At 38.5% G+C, this 18,778-nt stretch overlaps 4 protein-coding genes and 1 non-coding gene across 6 annotated transcripts; 1 reads left to right on the top strand and 4 right to left on the bottom strand.

Moving 5' to 3' along the window:
- Positions 792-6,610, bottom strand: LOC18770189. The gene is made up of 9 exons (XM_020568984.1): positions 6,347-6,610; positions 5,441-5,848; positions 5,159-5,318; positions 4,837-5,078; positions 3,435-4,366; positions 3,012-3,355; positions 2,394-2,657; positions 2,099-2,304; positions 792-1,771 (listed from the first exon to the last, which is right to left on the bottom strand). Exons 1-9 carry the CDS (start codon positions 6,608-6,610, stop codon positions 1,064-1,066), a joined length of 3,528 nt encoding a protein of 1,175 aa, XP_020424573.1. The 3' UTR covers positions 792-1,063.
- LOC18771620 lies at positions 7,273-9,562 on the bottom strand. The gene is made up of 3 exons (XM_007202543.2): positions 8,791-9,562; positions 8,533-8,586; positions 7,273-7,804 (listed from the first exon to the last, which is right to left on the bottom strand). The coding sequence occupies exons 1-3, from the start codon at positions 9,100-9,102 to the stop codon at positions 7,571-7,573; spliced, it is 600 nt and encodes a 199-aa protein (XP_007202605.1). The 5' UTR covers positions 9,103-9,562; the 3' UTR covers positions 7,273-7,570.
- TRNAN-GUU lies at positions 8,665-8,738 on the bottom strand. The gene has a single exon. It is a non-coding gene; the product is annotated as a tRNA-Asn (tRNA).
- Positions 9,735-14,966, bottom strand: LOC18771494 (sorting nexin 1). 2 transcript variants are annotated; one of them, XM_020568453.1, is made up of 11 exons: positions 14,646-14,966; positions 14,375-14,509; positions 13,474-13,609; positions 12,766-12,899; positions 12,493-12,567; positions 11,701-11,860; positions 11,442-11,575; positions 11,205-11,273; positions 10,741-10,820; positions 10,373-10,433; positions 9,735-10,292 (listed from the first exon to the last, which is right to left on the bottom strand). In XM_020568453.1, exons 1-11 carry the CDS (start codon positions 14,655-14,657, stop codon positions 10,083-10,085), a joined length of 1,206 nt encoding a protein of 401 aa, XP_020424042.1. In that variant the 5' UTR covers positions 14,658-14,966; the 3' UTR covers positions 9,735-10,082. The 2 variants fall into 2 exon arrangements, with proteins under 2 accessions (XP_020424042.1, XP_020424043.1); XM_020568454.1 differs by having other exon boundaries at positions 14,375-14,506; positions 14,646-14,929.
- On the top strand, positions 15,617-17,011 carry LOC109950251. The gene has a single exon (XM_020568636.1). It carries the CDS (start codon positions 16,150-16,152, stop codon positions 16,777-16,779), a length of 630 nt encoding a protein of 209 aa, XP_020424225.1. The 5' UTR covers positions 15,617-16,149; the 3' UTR covers positions 16,780-17,011.

Genomic DNA, 18,778 nt, shown 5'->3' with positions numbered 1-18,778 from the left:
GAACAAAGTATTCATCATAATTACAAATATCATGCATGACTTTATTGAACAAATGAGGTTGCATTCTATATCTCGCTCGAAAATGAACATCAGAGTACAGAGAATGTGGGATAAAATAATCTTCCAGAAGATTCTTACCCCGAGAATGTCTATGTCTGTCCACATTCGGGGCACGGCCTTCTCGTGAACCACGGCGGCTCTGGTTTTCTTCCTCCAGCAAAGCAACGGCCATGCCAAGTTGCTCATCTAGTTCTCTCTGCACCCTTTTGCTTGCAGCTCGTCGACGCATTCTTTCTCTCCTTTCTCTCTGTTGCCTCTCCAAAACCTCTTGCATGTCTGCTATTGAAAATGGAGAATTAAATCTAAAATATGAGAAATGGAAATGTAGAGAAGATCTGGTGTGGGAGGTATAAGTTGAGCCTCTGGTTTTATAGAAAAATTTAGACAGATAGATATGACACGTGGCGCAATCTTAAAGGGTGAAAATCTTATCCAAAATTTGAAATTCAAATGAAATTTAAAATTTAAAATTTATCTGAAATTTGAATTTCGAAATGTATCTGAAATTTGACATTTTGAATTATCTGAAATTTTAATTTTGAAATGTATCTGAAATTTGAAATTTATCTGAAATTTATATGAAATTTGAAACCGAAAATCTTATCCAATATGAATAGTATTGACACGTAGGAACCCAAAAATCTTATCCGAAAATATTATCCAAATTAATTGTTTAAGTAAACAAAGTTGTGAAAAAAAACAAAAAAATGAATAGTATTTGCCATGGCAAGCCTAAACTGCTAGAAACACATTTTGCTAGGGGGCTAAGGGAGCCACTATTCACGTGAATAGTAGCTGCCCTAGGGCTCTCCTTGCCATGGCAAGGGGCTAACTGGTGGAAATGCTCTAACATACTAACACTATTTGAACATTTTCCCAAAATGCTCAAAATGAAACTACATGACATAATGGAGTATGGGGCCTGGGGTTTTGACAAGGCAGTCATTAATATTTTCCTATTTTCAGTTATACAAACAATGACTCCTTTTGGCTTGGTCTGAAATTATATAAAGAATGACACTAGCAGAGAAAGCAACATAAACAACAACAAAACTATAACAAAAGGAGAAAACCAAGTTCCAAATTCACCCAAGCCTTCATATTGATCATCAGCTTCCCAATCCAAGGCCTCTTTTCTGCACTTCTTTCCCTTCCCTATTCTTCCTTGTTCAGCTGATCTTATATGAGATAGTATGTGAGGAAACACCTTCTTGTAAGATTCTTCTCCAATCAACAAATCTGAATGTCCAAAACCCTCCACAACTACCCTTTCATGTCTGAAGCCAGGCTGGTGCAACTTCATGTATTTATGAGCAAGGAAAGATGTGTGAGGAGTCACAAGGAGAGACTGCCCGCCGGATATGTAAAGTGTTGGGAGTGCCATTCTTTCTGGATGGATCAAATATGAGTTGCTGCCACTGCTGTCGACTATAAAACCAGAGTTGCATATCTTTCTGAGGTGGGGAAATGCTGCCATAGGAAGCCTTGTTGAGCTTTGCTTATTCAACCACTGGTGCATGGTGGGGCTTATGTTTTTGTGCCAGAATGTGTTTCCAAATATGCCAGAAAACACTTCGCATTCATTGCAGGTGCATTTCTCATACCGGGGTATGAAGCAGGCTATAAGTTTCAGGAGGCTGTGGCGTGAGCTGACCGATGATGTTTCCAACAGAGGAAGTATCTTGTTATTTCCAAGTATGAACATTGATATCTGCATTAAAAAAAAAAAATTAAGGTTCAAGCATGAAAGAATAATAGAGGCACCTTTAGGTCACTCAATTGTGGCTCTCATATATTATGAACTCTATGTCTCCTTAGTATTTACGAAAACTATGTACGATTATTAAATTGCTACAACTTTAAACCATATAATCTATTTAAGCATTTTGCCATTATTTGAGAGCACTTCTTTTTTCTTTTTTCCTCCCCTTGTTAAAAAAGTATCCTGCTAATTTTCCCACATCTTCATTGCTATTGTTTTACTGTGTTTTTTTTTTTCTTTGAGAGAAAGAGAGAGAGAGGGAGAGAGAGAGCTCACTGGCATCAGAGGAAGCCACATTTTAACTGTGGACAAAGCACTAAGCTTGAAGAACATTGAAGAGTTGGTGCAAGAAAGAGAAGCTATACGGGTTGCAGAGACATGACCTCCCATGACAGCTATATGTATGGCTAAGCCTCCAACGCAGTGTGCAACAACATGCACCTTTACACATGGTCCATGCAACTCCATGATCTTATTAATTGCTGCAGAAGTAGTAAAGCAAGAAAATGCTTAATGAAATACAATAGGATCAGATCAGTAAGAGTTAGAGTAGGTGTTTATAATTTTTTACCAGCAGGGATATCAAATCTTCCAACATCTTCAATCGTAAAACCGTTTGAAGGATTCAGAGGGTGTAATCTTGATTGCAACAGCCATGTTTCATGCCCTTCTTCAAGTAAGGTTCTGATCAAGTCATTTGGCTCCGTTGGCAACCAGTAACTCTCAGTAGAATATCCATTAAGAAGGAGAACTGGAGTTTGTTGTTCATCTCCTTTAAGTTGTGACAAAACATGGTAGCACTTCCATTGTCTGCAACTGATATTGAATCCATCTTCTGCATCATATATGGGACATGAAATTAGGAACTCAAGTAGCAGCAAGAATATAAGGGACAAGAAGCAGCACGTTCTGCGGCATCGGATGGAATTCCAAGGTTAAGCCAGATCATCAATCCAAGTATATGACCTGAAGTGTTCAGCATCTTTTATTCCAGTCTTCACCGAAGAAGGTTTGCATTGAAAATCCAAAGTTTTGACTGGATGCTATTTTGTAGATTATGAAGAATTTTTTAGGTTTGTGTTTTAAAGCAAATGATCATTGATGCATAGATTCTTGAATGGCAACATATTAAGTTATAAATAGGTTTGAATTTAAAGGCCTGTAAACAATGAACTCAACTTTTTGCTACCTGTTTTTATTTCATGGAGAGTACCACTTGGATAAGATTTATGTAGACAGTAGGACAGATTTAAATCCTTGGGATTCCCTCGAGGTATCTGCAATATAAAGGTTCTTAAGATAGCCCCTGAGAGGAGGCATATGAACCTTCCTTTCTTGTTTCCTTCAAGGCTAATGAAGCTCTTAAGAAGCTCCTTCATGGAAATACTAAGTTCCCCTTTCAAAATCACCTTCTCATCCCTTGAGTTTTTCTCTGCAACTTTTACAAATGTCACATGCAATGTTGTCATCTCCCTCCAAGCATATAAGCCAAAGAGATAAGGATTCATTATCTTTCTTCCCTCAAGAATATACCTGCACTAAAATTGGTAATGTTTTAATTGTGACAAAAGAAAACAAAGGAAAAGCTATCAAATTTTCAAGTTTCATATACCTTGAACCAGTAGAAGCCCCAAGAAGAAGATTATAATGCATATAGTGTGTGTAAGGAGTTCTGCAATCTACTTCACACAAATTTACGTCCCCGTCTATGACGTGTAATTCATCCTTCTCAAAGGCTCTAAATTCCACATGCCCTCCCACTTTCCCTCTTAGAAGAGGATGGGATTCTCCAGTACCAGACTTCTGTTCATCAGAGTGGTCCCCAGTGTTCATCTTCATTCTGAGATAAGCTGTGCAGGGCATACCCCCAACATAACCTCTCATGGTTTCTTTAATCAAGACCTCTGATCTCTGACCAGTAATTATAGTCTTATCAGTGAAGGAATCTGGACCTTGGTTAGCAGTTTTGAGAACACATTCAAGCCCCTTTCTCCTCTTGTTCTTGAGAACATCCTGCACAAGTTGCTTACTTATGTGCTCAGCTACAGTGGCAATAGTAAGAGATGGATTTATTCCAACAGAACATGGGATCAAAGAAGCATCGCACACATAGAGGCCTGGATGTACTGTGGTCGAATCCTCTGCATCAAAAACCTGCCCATTGGGGTTGCAAACACCGTGTGAAGGTTGTGATGATGCATTGCACCCGCCTAGAAGATGAACCGATGTGCTTCGATATTTTGACATAAAGAGAATTCCTCCTAATTTCTTAGTGATCTTTTGAAAAGCTTTAATTTTTCGAGGGAGAAGGGGATCATGAGCTGGGATAAAGCAGATTTTGTTTGTGCCCCTTTCTAACATGATCTTACCATCACTTTCATCATATCCTAATCCTATAAGAACCATTGCTTGGCTTGCTTTGAAACCCATGATATGTTTTATCTTGTCTATAATCCCATGAAAGAACCAGTATCCAGCAGGCCATCCATATGTTGTAATTCCTTTAAACAGCAGGTACGGATAAGCTGTAGGAAGCACAGCACTCTGACAGAGGAAACTACATAAGAGGTGGTTGTATCCATCTTACAAAAGAGCATTTTCATTTGCAGAAGTTCAGATTAATATTTATATATGCATGCATAATTCATAGTTCATATATATAATAATTCACTCGTTTTTTGTGCAAAAACCAGATCAGCAACTACTTAATAATTATCTTCATTCTTGACCATATCAGGCACCTCGACTTTAAGGCCGTCAGCAGGGTATGTATTATGGTACATCACAATCACACCAGCTGTACTAAGTTGTGAGGTTAACTATGACTAACTCCAACACCACAGAAATTTTGGCCGTATCTGGAAAGCCATGTAAACTCAATCTAGATTTCCCACCAGATAATTATATGATACAACGTTGATTTCCATTGCAAATTAAAAGTAATTGGAACCAAGCCATAAATTGCAATGAATGAAAAAAACTAAAGTCAATTAAGTGTAAAGAAGTCTCTGAACCTGGATTGTAAAACCCAGTGAAGAAGTGTAAGATGAAGAGATGGATGGCCCTGGCCTTTCTTGAAATGGCATCTTAAACACTTTCTTTCTGTCTAATCCGTAGCCATTCAGTGGTGCTGGGCTCCCAGCAAGATAAGCCACGGTATTCCCGTTACAGCTGAATCCAGATCCGAGTGCTTCTGAAAGTTTTAGTCCTCTCATTTGTGACTGGAAGAGTATCTTAGTTGTGCCAAAAACTCCAGCTGATAAAACCAAGTCTAGAAATTGTTAGAATCTCTGTGATCAAAATTTCCAGAAGATACCTACTTTGACTGTTTCTTACCTGATAGGATTACGAAATCAGAGGTGATATGGTCAATCTCATTGAAGTAAACAAACCATCTTCTATTTTTTCTTCCAACTTTTCCTTCATATTGTAAGCTTTCATGCAGGTTTCTAACCACATACTGCACTTGACATTCTGTTTTAACAACGCATCCTGCCTGCTTCACAAGAAACACTGATTTTAGTGGAGAGGGTGACCTTAAAACTTAAACAAAAACGTCTCTTACATCCTAATGGATATTATTATTTTCTCCACAATATAGTATAACATAAGGCATGCCTGGATTGCAGAACGTAGATAATTTTTATCGGTAGAACTTTTGGCATTATAAGGACATCCAGAAAGACAGTTTCCACAGGCTAAGCAGGTACCCATTGCATCGGCTAGTGGTTCTTCAGGGTCAAAATTCACACTCAGCTTCACTGAAGTATCAAAAGTTTCTCCAATCTCTCCATTAGAAACTTCTTCCATAACTTTCGCAATAGGAAATTTGACAGGAATACTCTGTGCTTTCAGCATGGCTGCAGCAGAAGCTTCACAGTTATCCCAATTTCTTTCCCATTCCTTTGGCCACTTTGGATGCCGTCTCGCACGAACTGGTGTTGGAACCATAACTCCTGCATTCACTAGTGAACCTCCACCAAGCCCACAGGCAACTGCTGCTAGAGAATCATTTTGCTCATATACCTACACTTCCATCATAATAGATGCATTTTAAGTAATCACATAGGTTTTAACTTCCATGCGACAGAGTTAGAATCTTTTCCAGATGACCTGCCTAAGGTCATATAAATTGATTTTAAAAAATCCACTCAAAATGTCTGGCGATATTATTCCCTTATAAGATCCAGTAATCACTGAATATGAGTTTGTTCATGGTGTTTGACAGCTCCCAAATCCCAAAACAAAACACTATAGTCACGTTGCATTTACGTTTAATATATGAGTTGCAAGGTGCAAGGTTTTGGGAAAACTGTATATGTTTCTATGTTGTAGTAAAAACATCCGTATATACACAATAGTAAGCAAGTAACATCAGAAATTAAAGGAAATAAAGACCCCATGACTAGTGGGATTTAAATTGAAAAAAGGAAGGACAATATAGCGTGGAGATATTGTCCGAGCTGCACTTTCTAACACAATGAGATAACAGCATGAAAAAGAAACAGAGGAAGAGAGAATAACCTGGAACAAAGCATCTTTTCGTCCAAAGCTAATGCCTAGGTTCTGTTTCTCCATCCTCATAGCAGACAAGATTTTGGAGCTGTCAGTTGGAAAGTCCTTAGATTCCCATCTCCGGCCTTTCTCAATTAGACATACCTTTACGCCTGCCATAGACAACCGACAAGCAGCAATAGAACCACCATAGCCAGACCCCACAACAACTGCGTCATAACCATCTTCGTGTCCATCATCAAAAAATCCTTCTGTTGTTGCTTGTTTCTCCATTTTCTTTTAAGTCTCAAATCAAGAAGTCAGGGAAATTTCTTATTTACTGTCAAAGTCTTACAAAGGGTGAAAGGGAAGTAATGGAGTACCAAACGACAGTTTGAGAGATTCAGTCTCAGATTCAAGATACCTTATAGCTGAGTATACTGCCAACATGGAAAGTACTGGATATAAAATTTTGTTTCTTAGTGCCCTTTTTTAATAGGTGTAATAGTAACTTCAACTTCCTTTTTTTAAGCTTTGAAGATTACAACTTCCCCTTTTTTTTTTAGCTTTGAAGAAACCAATGAGTTTAGTTAAGACAAAGTTGAGAGAATGATTACCTAGTAATAAGCTCTTAGACTATCATCCCAATGCCTTGGCCTGTCAAACATATAACATCCAAGAAACAGCAAATATAATGTAGTCTAGCAGCACAAAGGACATAAATCAGAACAATATAAAATCAGAGCGCAACAATATAATGTAGTTTAGTGTTGTGTCTGCATGTTAAAAAGCACCTTAATGGTGTTTCTGGACAATCCCAGTCCTTTTTTGCATTGAATGTTGCAGAAGCAGACACAGTTGTTAAAACTTAAGAGGGTTGCTTGGAGTTCACAAACATGTTCGCACATTCGGTCACGACAGCATAAAAATGTACAAACAACAAGAACTATGATCTGTTTGCTGAAACCAAACTTTCACTGAGACCAAATTTATTTGGACTTAAGAAAAGTACAAATATTTGCATTACATAAGAAAGCGCATATAATCACAAATATATGGCAAACTTGTTTACACTCTAGCGATTTCAACTGACTTCGGTCACGACAGCATAAAAATGTACAAACAACAAGAACTATGATCTGTTTGCTGAAACCAAACTTTCACTGAGACCAAATTTATTTGGACTTAAGAAAAGTACAAATATTTGCATTACATAAGAAAGCGCATATAATCACAAATATATGGCAAACTTGTTTACACTCTAGCGATTTCAACCGACTTCTGAAGAGCCTGCATAAGACTTCTCATGATTCTTGGCTCACCAGGAGGCGTCTTATCCTTCAAGCGTCCATTTCTCACAGCTCGGAAAATCGGCCCAGAATCAGCGTCTGCTGGAAAAACCAAGCAATCTATGTACACAAGGACCTCAGTCTCCCCGTCCCCAATTGTAATAAAACCCAATCTAGTCCCACCTGCAATTTTGTCCACCTGTTCCATTGCAATGCGCACAAGATTATTCAATCCATTACACTTTGCAAGGAGGCTGAGACAGATAGATGTCACTACAGGCCTCAATGCTATTGTCATAATACATGTAGCACATGTTTGTGTTGTCCAATGTGTCCATGCAATTAGCAACAAAAATATTAATGCAAACACCCAACAAATGTCACAACGCAAAGAAGCGCATGCCACCTCCGCGACATGCCCCAAAAGGATTAGTCAATAATTAGACTCAGATTAACCCAGTAACTAAGGCTTTGGCAAGGAATAGGTTTGAATATCTAAGGAGCAAGCTTGGAATTATTTCAGCTAAACACTTAGAAGGGAGTGTTAAAGTATAAGAGATTTAGCTGAGTTTGTTACTTAAATTATGAGCCTTTGGATCACAGTCCAAATGGACAGCTAGGATATATTCTTAGGTGTAGTTGATTTGTGCCAAGTGTAGCTATCTCATAGGGTAGTTAATGATTGGTTAGATTTGCTGATGTAAGAGAGAATATTCTTTTCTTTTACTGATATATATTGGTATGCACAGATTGTGCATGACTAAGTGTGAGAATACAATCTGATATTTTCATCTTCTTCTTCTCCAAGTTTTCTCTCTACATTTTACTAGAGCTCCATTCACCTATAATCCAAAAACATGGCAGATCATAGTCTGCAAATGCTAACAAAAATGAAAGAAAAGAACTGAATTGTTGAGTAATGTGTACCTTTAAAGGCGAAGGGAGAGGCAAGTTAGCTCCTTGGGCGAGACTATTAGCCCACTGTTAAACAAAACACAGCATCTTATCTTTTAAGATCAACAAAAATATGAAAAAATGAAAGAATAAAAGAATAAAAAGCGCTAGAAGGAGGGTTCGAACCTCCGACCTTGTGGTTAACAGCCACACGCTCTAACCAGCTGAGCTATTCCAGCTTTGATGTTAGGGTATACGCTTTAAATAATAAGTACATAACACAAATAGTACCTGGAAGAGCAAGATCTGGAATCTGGGAACGTCGGTATCCGAGGGCAATTTCATGGTCCCAAGCAAGACGCCATCTTCAGCGTCGTCGGAAGGGACGAGGCTGTTTCTTTCCTCATACGACGCCCTGGCCGGTGTCGTTTGATTTGGGCGGTGGCAGTGGCCGGAGTGTAAATTAAGCTTGAGGAAGAAGCCGTGGCTGCTGGTGGTGGTGGAAGCTGCCAGTGAGAGAGGGGGAGAGAATGGCACGTGGGAATTGACACGTGCGGAGTGGGAAGGGAGTGACCTCGCTCCCATAGTCACAGCATTGGCCATGGCTAGCTGAATTGAAGCTAAGTAAACGAAGAGTTTTTTTTGTTAGAATTCAGAGGTGGGATAGGATAGGAGGAAGAAACGAGGAAGGAGAAGGAATTTTAGAGGATATGCTGCTTTGCTTTCTTTTCATCTTCTTTTACGAGGCGGGAAGGGAATGGTTGGCGAGAAGCGCTTCATACATTTTTCCAATCAGTTCATGCCACGTCAGCAAAGTACCACGTACCCCACCCTCCACATCACATTATTTTTCCAATTCTAGTTTTTTTTTTCTTCATTCTATTTTTTTTGTATTATACAAGAATTAATCGAATCTTTAACATATCTTAATTTCAATTACCTGCCCTAACCAATCTTCATACTCCAATACCATTTTATAATTGCGTGGGAGCAATTTCTGACCATTGATTTATGTATAGCCCGCACTCCATTAACGGTAAAAAATAGCCCATGTATGTACAATTGACGTTAACAATGATTTGATACATGACACCTTGCATTTCTACATTTGAGATAGGTGTGTAGATTAGATTAATTTAGAGTTGTTTAGATTATTGTCAAAAATACACATAATATTTAATTAAAAAATCACATACTTCCCACATAATAGATTTTTCTTTAAAAACATCCTCAAACACGCCCTAAATAACTAGATTTCAATTTCAATGGTCAACTCAAGGAAAATTCAACATTTCAAAGTACAGCAAAATGTGAAAATAAGTCCAATGTGTGAGGTACACATGAAAATCTATTCGTGGTTTGCTCTGCAAATGACAAAGCAGATAGTAAAGCTTTTCAATTAGCTCTGAATTTGTACAGGTAATAAGTTAAAATGGATTTAAACAAATTTGTAAACCACAACTCGCACAACACCAGAATAGCAGAACAAACTCCTGAAGGTCGACAGTTTTTACAAAGCAAGAGCTGCCCTGCCATCTCTACGAACCAAGTGAATTATACTGCTCTGGTTTTAAATTCAATAGCTATGCAGAGGAACAAGTTTCGAGCTTGGGGAGGAGACTTCGCCAAGCATCTGCAATACTATTTGCCAGGCGTGCCTGTCCTTTGGCAAATTCGTGGAAAGCGATCCCCATGTCTGTTGTTTTTTGTTCCTGAAAACGGACAATCTCTTCGTTCATCAGACGCACCATTGTTTCAAATCTTCTACTCGCTTCCTCACCCTCAGCCTTCAACTGCATCACAAAACGAATTCTAGTCAAATAATGAAGATCCCTAATGTGTACACCATATACTATTGCATCAGATGACTTGCCCCTTTGTACTCGTGCTCAGCTTCTCCAACCCTGTCTGATCGCGTTAGCATGAGTTTTTCACTGCAAACCAATTGACAAAAAGGGATTAAACCAATCATCAGACCAACAAACAGTTACAGAAAAGAAAGAGCATCATGATGTCTAAATCAACATGGTGAGTGAAATCCAACTCTAGTTGAATCAATTGGTTGTCATCTACAATTTTTTTGCAATTTTTAATTCTTAATCATTTCTTTGTTTACTGAAAAACTTGAAGAGGCCAGCCATTTTAATACTGGCTACTTGTCTATGCTTTCGATTTACAAGTGGCCAGCCTAACAGTAAATTCAGACAAGCAGAGAAACACAATAGTTGGCTAGATGCATACAGATTTATCTCCTTCAACTTAATTGTTTCAGCAAGTTCACACTGTTGTCTGAAGGCATTTGCTCTCTCAGCTATCGTGGCCTGTTTCAACACACAAAAGCAGAAGGATCAGCAGCTTCTATGACAAATGAAGATTATCCAGAAGGCCAAAATAGGTTGGGAAATAAAAATTTCTACAAATAATTCATAGCCACTTCTTAACTTTTCCAGGATCAGCTTTTATGAGATATAAAGATTATCCGGAAAGGGAGGGGACAAATTCTACAAGTATAGTGCCAAATGGGCAGGAATAAGATTCTACCAATAATTTGTAACCATGAATTAGATTTTCCCACAGGAAAAAATATTGAGGATCAATATTTAAGCTTAAGCCATACACCTACAGTATTATCTAATGGGGAAAGAGAAAAATGCAATGAGAGATGATATATTCTGAAAACATTAATAAAGTCAAACTGCACTCACCTTAATAGATTGCACAGCGCGAACATAATCTTTCAAGGGTTCTTCAAAATTCATTAAGAGTTGGTGAGCCTACAAAGAAATACAAGAACAGTAATACTACAATATAACATGATAAGCTCTTAAATAAAACATAATGCACAACAAAAGTCAACACCAGGCATATACACAGAGAGGCAACCTCAACAAAATGTACACACTGGAACACTAATTTATGCTGCGTTCTCAATTGAAGCATACCTCCTTTTGCAGTCTGATTGATAATGCCTCTGACTTTGCCCCAAGCTCGGTGAAAGCCTTTCCAAGAGCATCACCTTCACAAGCTCCAAGGAGCTTGGCTGCTTTCCCGAAATCTGAGAGAGACTGTCCAAGCTCTGCATAAATATAGTTAAAAACAATCAAATTTTATCCTATACACACGTACTAATTAAGAATAAAGAAGCGAGCACCTGATACAGAAATAATAACTACTATAAAGTTAAGCCTTCATTGTTATTACCTCTGTGCCTCTTTACAAGACGGTATGCATGCTTCTGGGCTTCAGCCAAGTGGTTTTCAAGCTCAAAGATGTAGTGTTTCAACTTCTCATATTCTGGATTTGACTCTTCCACTGGCTTTTCCTTTCCAAGAACAACATCGCTCACTTTAGATTGTACATCCTGTCAAACATGCAGGTGCTGTTATTGCTCAATCAGATAATCACTCCAAAAGGAAAGTGTACTAGTTTAAGTGGCCTATTCAGTCCAATAGAGATCATAAATGCACAAGGAATGAATTGTGCAGTGGATAAAGGACTGCTCCTTTTGATTCACTTGACAACAGACTTAGCAAATTTTTAAAATTTTAAACATTGAAAGAATTTGAAAGAATTGGATTTATCATCAAGCAGAACTGACTTTACAGAATCCAAATAATGCTCTCAGATGGCTAAAGTGTTATGTTGCATTCAAGACAGAGGTTGCGAGGAGCTCTCTTCTTCAAATATTCCACAACAGATAAATGTTCTGCTTTTCTATTTGGCTACACAATGTCTACAACATAGGTCATAAATATGACAGTGACAATTTTCTACAGATTTTCAGTACTTGAATCAGAAAATTAACCTTACAATGTGCCCATTACAGGTCACTTGTCTAAATTTATTGAAAATGAGAAGTACCAGCTAGAGCATATGCAAAATAAGAAGAAGTTACAGAATGTTCCTTAATAACTCATGAAATGCTTTTCTTTTTTTAATGAATAGCTCATGCAAACTGTTCATCTTTGGAACATTGTGCAGAGTCTATGTTACCTTGAAGATTTGCATCAAATCTGCTGGCTTCTTCTTAAAGATACCAGTCTCATGAAACCTTAATCTCTCCATTGTCTGAACAAGTTACAGAAACATGTCAAATACTCTGAAGCCTTTGCACATTATACAATATAAATTCTTATTAGAGGTATGTGTTTTTGTGTGCACAACAAAGAATCAGTTCAGCTATTTTTCAGATGTCCAACACAGGTGACCTATTGACTTTCATAGTAGTGAACTGTGTAACTCAAGGCATCAGTTTAGAAACATCACCTCTTCATCTGCCTGCAAGAATGTTCTCAGATCCTCACTTTGCTGAAGCTCATGATGTGAAGCTATTCGATTAACAAATACATCCAATGCTTGACGCCTCATCTCAATGAATTCAGCACTGAAACGGAACTTTTCTGCATTAGAAAGACTGAAGTTAGTCCTGTTATATTTAAAATTATTCCAACATAATCTTATTAAAACTTCATTAATCACATTTTACAAAGACTAGGAAAACCATCAATGCATGATCCTTACATAAACCCAAAATAATAAGTTCATGTAGCCAACAAGAAAAATGCACAAAGCACCTTGCATGCAATAGGATTGGGCAGAAGTGTCCTGCTGGAATTCAACTTCTTGCCTCTAAGCCCTTCTTTAGAATACACAATAAACAGATTTGTGTAAAAGAGTGAAAAAGGGTAGCCTTTTTAGGTGCCTAAGCATTCCAAGCATTTCACTGGTTACAAACCTACAAACAAAAATTCCCACAGGGTGGGCTAACCACCTACGCACTACCACAATGCCTTGACTGGCAATTTCAAACACTAACCAAGTTTTATCCAACTGGGTATGTCAAGCTGTACCATGATGATGCAAGAAAAATAATTTAGGGGCAGAAAACAATTATGCTCACGGAAATGTAAACGTGGTATTTTCTACTTAGTACACCAAGGAATCCTAAGAAAGTGGGTAGAGCGATGTTGTTACCTACAGCACTCTTTTCGGGGAGAGGAGGAATAAAAACTCCTTTGTATTTTTCAAAAAGACGGTCACGTAGCCAAACAAAATCACTGTACCGTCTAATAACAATCTTCTCCGGCCCTTGGTACTCGGGAAAATTTGTCTGCCAAAGCAAAAGTATTCATTCAAAAAGTAATACAAACATAACAGAGATGTCAAAACTCAAGAATATAATCAAGCCTATAAGATTGCATCAACAATAGTCACAAAAATAAGATTTAAAGAGCCCGCTTAGAGATTGCAAGCTCTGCCCAAGTCACCAAGCATGTTATTCACAGCATGCTCAACCTCAAAAGATCCATAATAAAAACATAGTTCATTTGCACGCATTTGATAACAAGAATAATGATTAATGCAACATTGTCCCCAATCCAATCAATAATCAATCTTCCATCATTAATAAACCAACACTAGACCCAAGTCTTCTGCCAAAACATACGTACAAAACCATTATCCAGATTCTTGTTAGTTTGTTCCATCTTAGTTAGCAAGGAAATGCTACGGCACATAAAGCTTGAATAATTTTCAATTTTCAGTGCATGTTGTATGATAATGTAGATACAAATTCTTAATTTCTTTCTTACATGCCCGGGTATCCCATTTTCCTACTTGCTTTTTAAAGACCTAATCTAGCATTAACTGAATTGATCATTCGTAATTTTCTTCAACAATCTCATCAACCCATTTCCCTTTATCACAAGGTGTGAACTTTGTCAGCCCTAACTGTGAGCTATCAATCAACCATGCAGCTATTGTTAATTACGCAATGAACCCACTCACAGAAACACATCCTGCAATAAACCCTAACCCGGATCAAATTAAGTCTACGACTAATAGCACAAATAGAAGATGAAAAATCAAAGAATACCTTGGTGATTACACGATAGGAGATATAGGCCTGGACGCCATTGCCCAATTTCACAGGATCAGTCACTGAGACTGACAGGTACGGCTGCGAGGATGGAGATCTAGGGCTCTGCGACGACCCCGATACACTTCTCTGCTGCTCCATACCACACAATCAAGAAGAAGCCAAGTGGAAAATCCAAATTAGGACACAAATCAACAAAATTAAGACCCAATTGTATAATTTGGGGATAGAAGAAGAGGAAAGCGAGCAGGGGCAAATTTGTAATTACCGTGGTCAGCATCGCGGGTTTGGGGAAGGTGGAGTCAATGAAGAAGATGGAACGAGACGAGCCTCTGCGAGATTTCAATCGGAGAATCAAACAGAGCGTAAGGGTGGAACTCTGTAACTGGAGCTGCGATTGAAGACAGGTGTATGTTTCTAAAATGCGCCGGGTGTGCGCAGTACTCTGTTCCGGTGTTCCATCGGTCGACACCAGGAAGGAAATGACTTGGGATATCTTGGTACGTAAGTGAGTATGACCAAAGTATTGTATTTTTTCTTCCTTGGTGATTTTTAGAATGAAGTATTGTTGTATATTTTAGTGTTTTTTATTTTACTTTTTCTTTTGGCCTGTGTGTTGAATATTGGTAAGAAACTATTAAGTTTCTCAAGTTTCGTCACTTCGACTTATAATTAAGCTAGAAGCAACAAACATTTTCTACCAAATCAAACCCAACTGCAAAAATTAACCGTTGATTTAATGGTATTTGTCTCTTATTAATTGGAGTAGGTTTCAGGTTTAATTTATATGAATGAAGTATATAAATTCTTTATGAGTTTGTCTCGTGTTTGTAGTCTCTACTTGTATTTTTATGTATCTAGTTCTTTTCTAGACTAGCCACCTTTTTGCCATAATTTCTTAGGTCATATGTGGCTATGAGTGGAGGTGCACATGGTTGGACTAATTTGTATTTAGATTCACCTCCTTGTGGTTATTGTGCATCCGTATTTGCATTAAAATTATGTGGTTGTTTGTAATAATATTGATCTTTGTGACACCTAGATTATGAATGCAATATATATCCTTTCTCTTTAAAAAAAATACCTAAAATAGATGAAATTGTTTATATTAATTTCATTGTCTAACCATTGAAATATTGGTATTTATTATAGTCATTTCGTATTATATTTCATTTTACACATTCAATATATATAAAATCCCTATATTAATGGGCTGAATTATATAGATGGATAGGAGTTATAACCCTACTTAATTGTCTAGTGGCCTAAAACTATCTAGATTGGATCATGTTTAATTTTATTAGGCTCAAATGTAGTAGGATTATGATTTCACCAAAAGATTGGGAGTTAATCCAGATTTAAACCAAACCGATCGTGCGCACCACCACTAGTAGTAATTCCAACTCTACGCTAATATCCTTAGATTACACGGCACATTAACATCCATTTTTCCCATTAGGGACCAGAAAAAATTGGACTCGGATGCGACTTCGTTAAGGCCTGCAGGACCCGCCCAAAAAAAAAAAAAAAAAACTAAAATCCAAACCCCCAAAACTAACGCCCATATCCTTTCCGAAAGCAACTCCCCCACACGTGGGTCCCACTCCACTTCAACAATTTCAGGTACCTCCCACTTTCCTTCTCTTTCTCTGCTCTTCTTATTTTGCCTCACCCACCACACTCTGCGTCTGTCCGCCACATCAAAACCAAAAGTCTCCTCCTTTTTCTTTCCTCTCTGTCCAAAAAAAGAAAGGAAGGAAAATCCACAAACAATGGATTCAACCAGCTTCTGCCACCAACGATCGCCGTCGTCAGATCGCTTCCTCGGCTTCTTCTCATTCTCGCCGGCTTCCTCCGCCACCGCGGGCGAGGAGCTCAACGAGGCCGAGGTCTTCTGGACCACCGACTTCACCGAGCCCAGCGACGCGCAGAACCCCCGGCTCAGTCTGACGCGCCGGGTCAACTCCGGCATACTCGCGGTCCTCCCGGAGCCAGGTCTCCCGGCTCCGGTCCTGTACCGGAAGCCCGCGCTCTCTTCATCATCGTCGTCGAAGCCCATACCTTCAATTCCGAGATTTTCTCAGTCTCAGTCGCAGTCGCAGTCGCAGTCTCAGTCCGTGCCGACTTCGAGAAAGTTCCAGAGCTCGGCTCCGATGAAGGTTCCCATGCTGTCCAGGGCGGTGGAGAAGCATCGGAGAAACGACGACCTTGCTGATGTCGTAGACGATGATGACGACGGAGACGACGAGATGCTGCCGCCGCACGAGCTGGTGGCGAGGGGGTCGGGGCTGTCGGCGAGGACCACGTTCTCGGTGCTGGAAGGCGTGGGGAGGACCCTCAAAGGTAGGGACTTGCGTCAGGTCAGGAATGCCATTTGGCGCAAGACTGGGTTTCTTGATTGAGATTTCAAGTTTTTTGTTTTTGTTGGTTGATCAAGAATTCTGGTGGCTTTTATTATTAATGCGCCAAGAAATTGGGGGTAGTTTTTGTTTAGTGCCCCCATGATTTGCTGATTCTGGATAGTTAAGTAGAGTTCTATTTCTGTCTGCTTCTCGCTCATGTTTCTAATAATTCCTCTGTTTGCTTTGCAAGAATTAATGTCTGGATAATGAAGATCAAAACTTTCACTTTTAATCACTGGTGGGAATTTGTAGTTTCACAATCACCAATTGACATGAATTCAAGAAAAGTTTCAATCTCATTCAACACAATTGTTTGTTTCAATCTCATTCTACATTTTCACTGAATGACTGAATCTAAAACCCACATGAGAAAACTACACAACAAAATGCCCAAGTCGACGGGAGTTTACATCTACCAGACAAGAGTCAACATAAGTTTACATTGTTTCATCAACATAAGTTTACATGGTTCCATCTCAAAGACATAGTTGTAAGTATACAGGAGTTATGCCGGTTAGTCAAGGCATCCTTCGCAATTTTCCTAGATTTCGCTCCCCGTACATTAGAATTCAATTTTCCTTCCTGTACATTAGAGTAGCTGGAGCATAGCTCTGTGAAAACAAACAAAATTCGCATTGTTACGAAGGTTTGGCTGGGTGTGACTGACATTAGCCACAAGCTTTACAACAATGAGTCTCCTCTCATGCTGATTGAGAAGCTTCAAATCCAAGTAGAAGCTCCCTCATGTGCCAACAGGAGTACCAGCTGTTTGTTTTGCCTCTTTAGAGCAATTGTGGCACCACCAAAACTGAACAAGTGTACTTGACTCTGATCTGCAACGCATCATTTCTGCACAAAAATATGACCACCTCACCAACCATGTTGATGAAAAGCAAGCAGTTACCACAAGAGAGGGTTACATACATTCCAAGTAAGGTATCAATCAAGGAAATTTCAAAATGGGTAAGAATCACGAAACACGAAAAAGGGCATTCTCAAATCGTGCACCATTATACATAAAGCAGAAAGAAAATCAACCAATCCATTTTGAAATTCTGCGACCAAATCCCACTTCAAATTTTGACCTAAAAAGAACCAATAAAGCAAGAAAAGTTATGCCAATTCGTGGTCCAGTATTGTACATACGCAAACATACATCCCAAGGGGCTACATTCAGAAAGGATGAATATGGATAACTATGGCAGGCAAGTCAGACAAATCCAAATGCCTCAAATAATTGAGTTCATAAAAAAAGATTTCCCTTTCTCACACATCTAATTGAATCATCACTCTTGCCATGTCCATTTCCACCCACTTATTAAAAAAAAAGTTGAAAAAATCCGTCTCTTTAGCTCCAAAATAAAAACAATTATGGACTAAACTTGTTTTTAGCAATCATACAAGTCATCACATATCAAAAAAATCAAAACAAAATTACAGTGAAAACGAATCTTGCTTTAAAAAAATGAAGGAAACATAAATCACAATGGACAACATTTTAATAACATGCATCAAATAACAACAGAGACATGCCTTGATCTTAACCCCTTCGAGCATACTAAGAGACAATTTCCAGTAAAGATCACTTCTTGACTCCAAAATGCTCCTCCAATAACACATATTATATGAAAGTTTAACGTAACATTCAAAAATAGACAGGGACATCATATGAAATTCACAAAATATTTGAGATGGAATTTCTTTTACCAACCACAGAGAGCCTAAACAACCAATATTTCCAAGAACAAGTTGTACAAGACAATTTCAACATAGGCAACAACCATTAAGGGTGTTCTCAAGACATGGAAAGCTGAATTATCCAAAAGGCAGAAAGGAACTAAATCATAAGTTTTGAAATTGGGATACAAAATCCATTGGAGTAAAAGAACTCAATGAAACAGGAGAGGTTATGATAATTTTCAGTTGAAATGTAGGTGTGCATCTACACATTGATACAACTTAGAAAGAAGCTAACATGATTGAAAATGATGGCAGGCAA

Source organism: Prunus persica, chromosome G7 (assembly GCF_000346465.2).
Source record: "Prunus persica cultivar Lovell chromosome G7, Prunus_persica_NCBIv2, whole genome shotgun sequence".
NCBI classification, from domain to species: domain Eukaryota; kingdom Viridiplantae; phylum Streptophyta; class Magnoliopsida; order Rosales; family Rosaceae; genus Prunus; species Prunus persica.
Note: the sequence above shows the minus strand (reverse complement) of the source record. Positions and strands in the feature narration are given on the sequence as shown.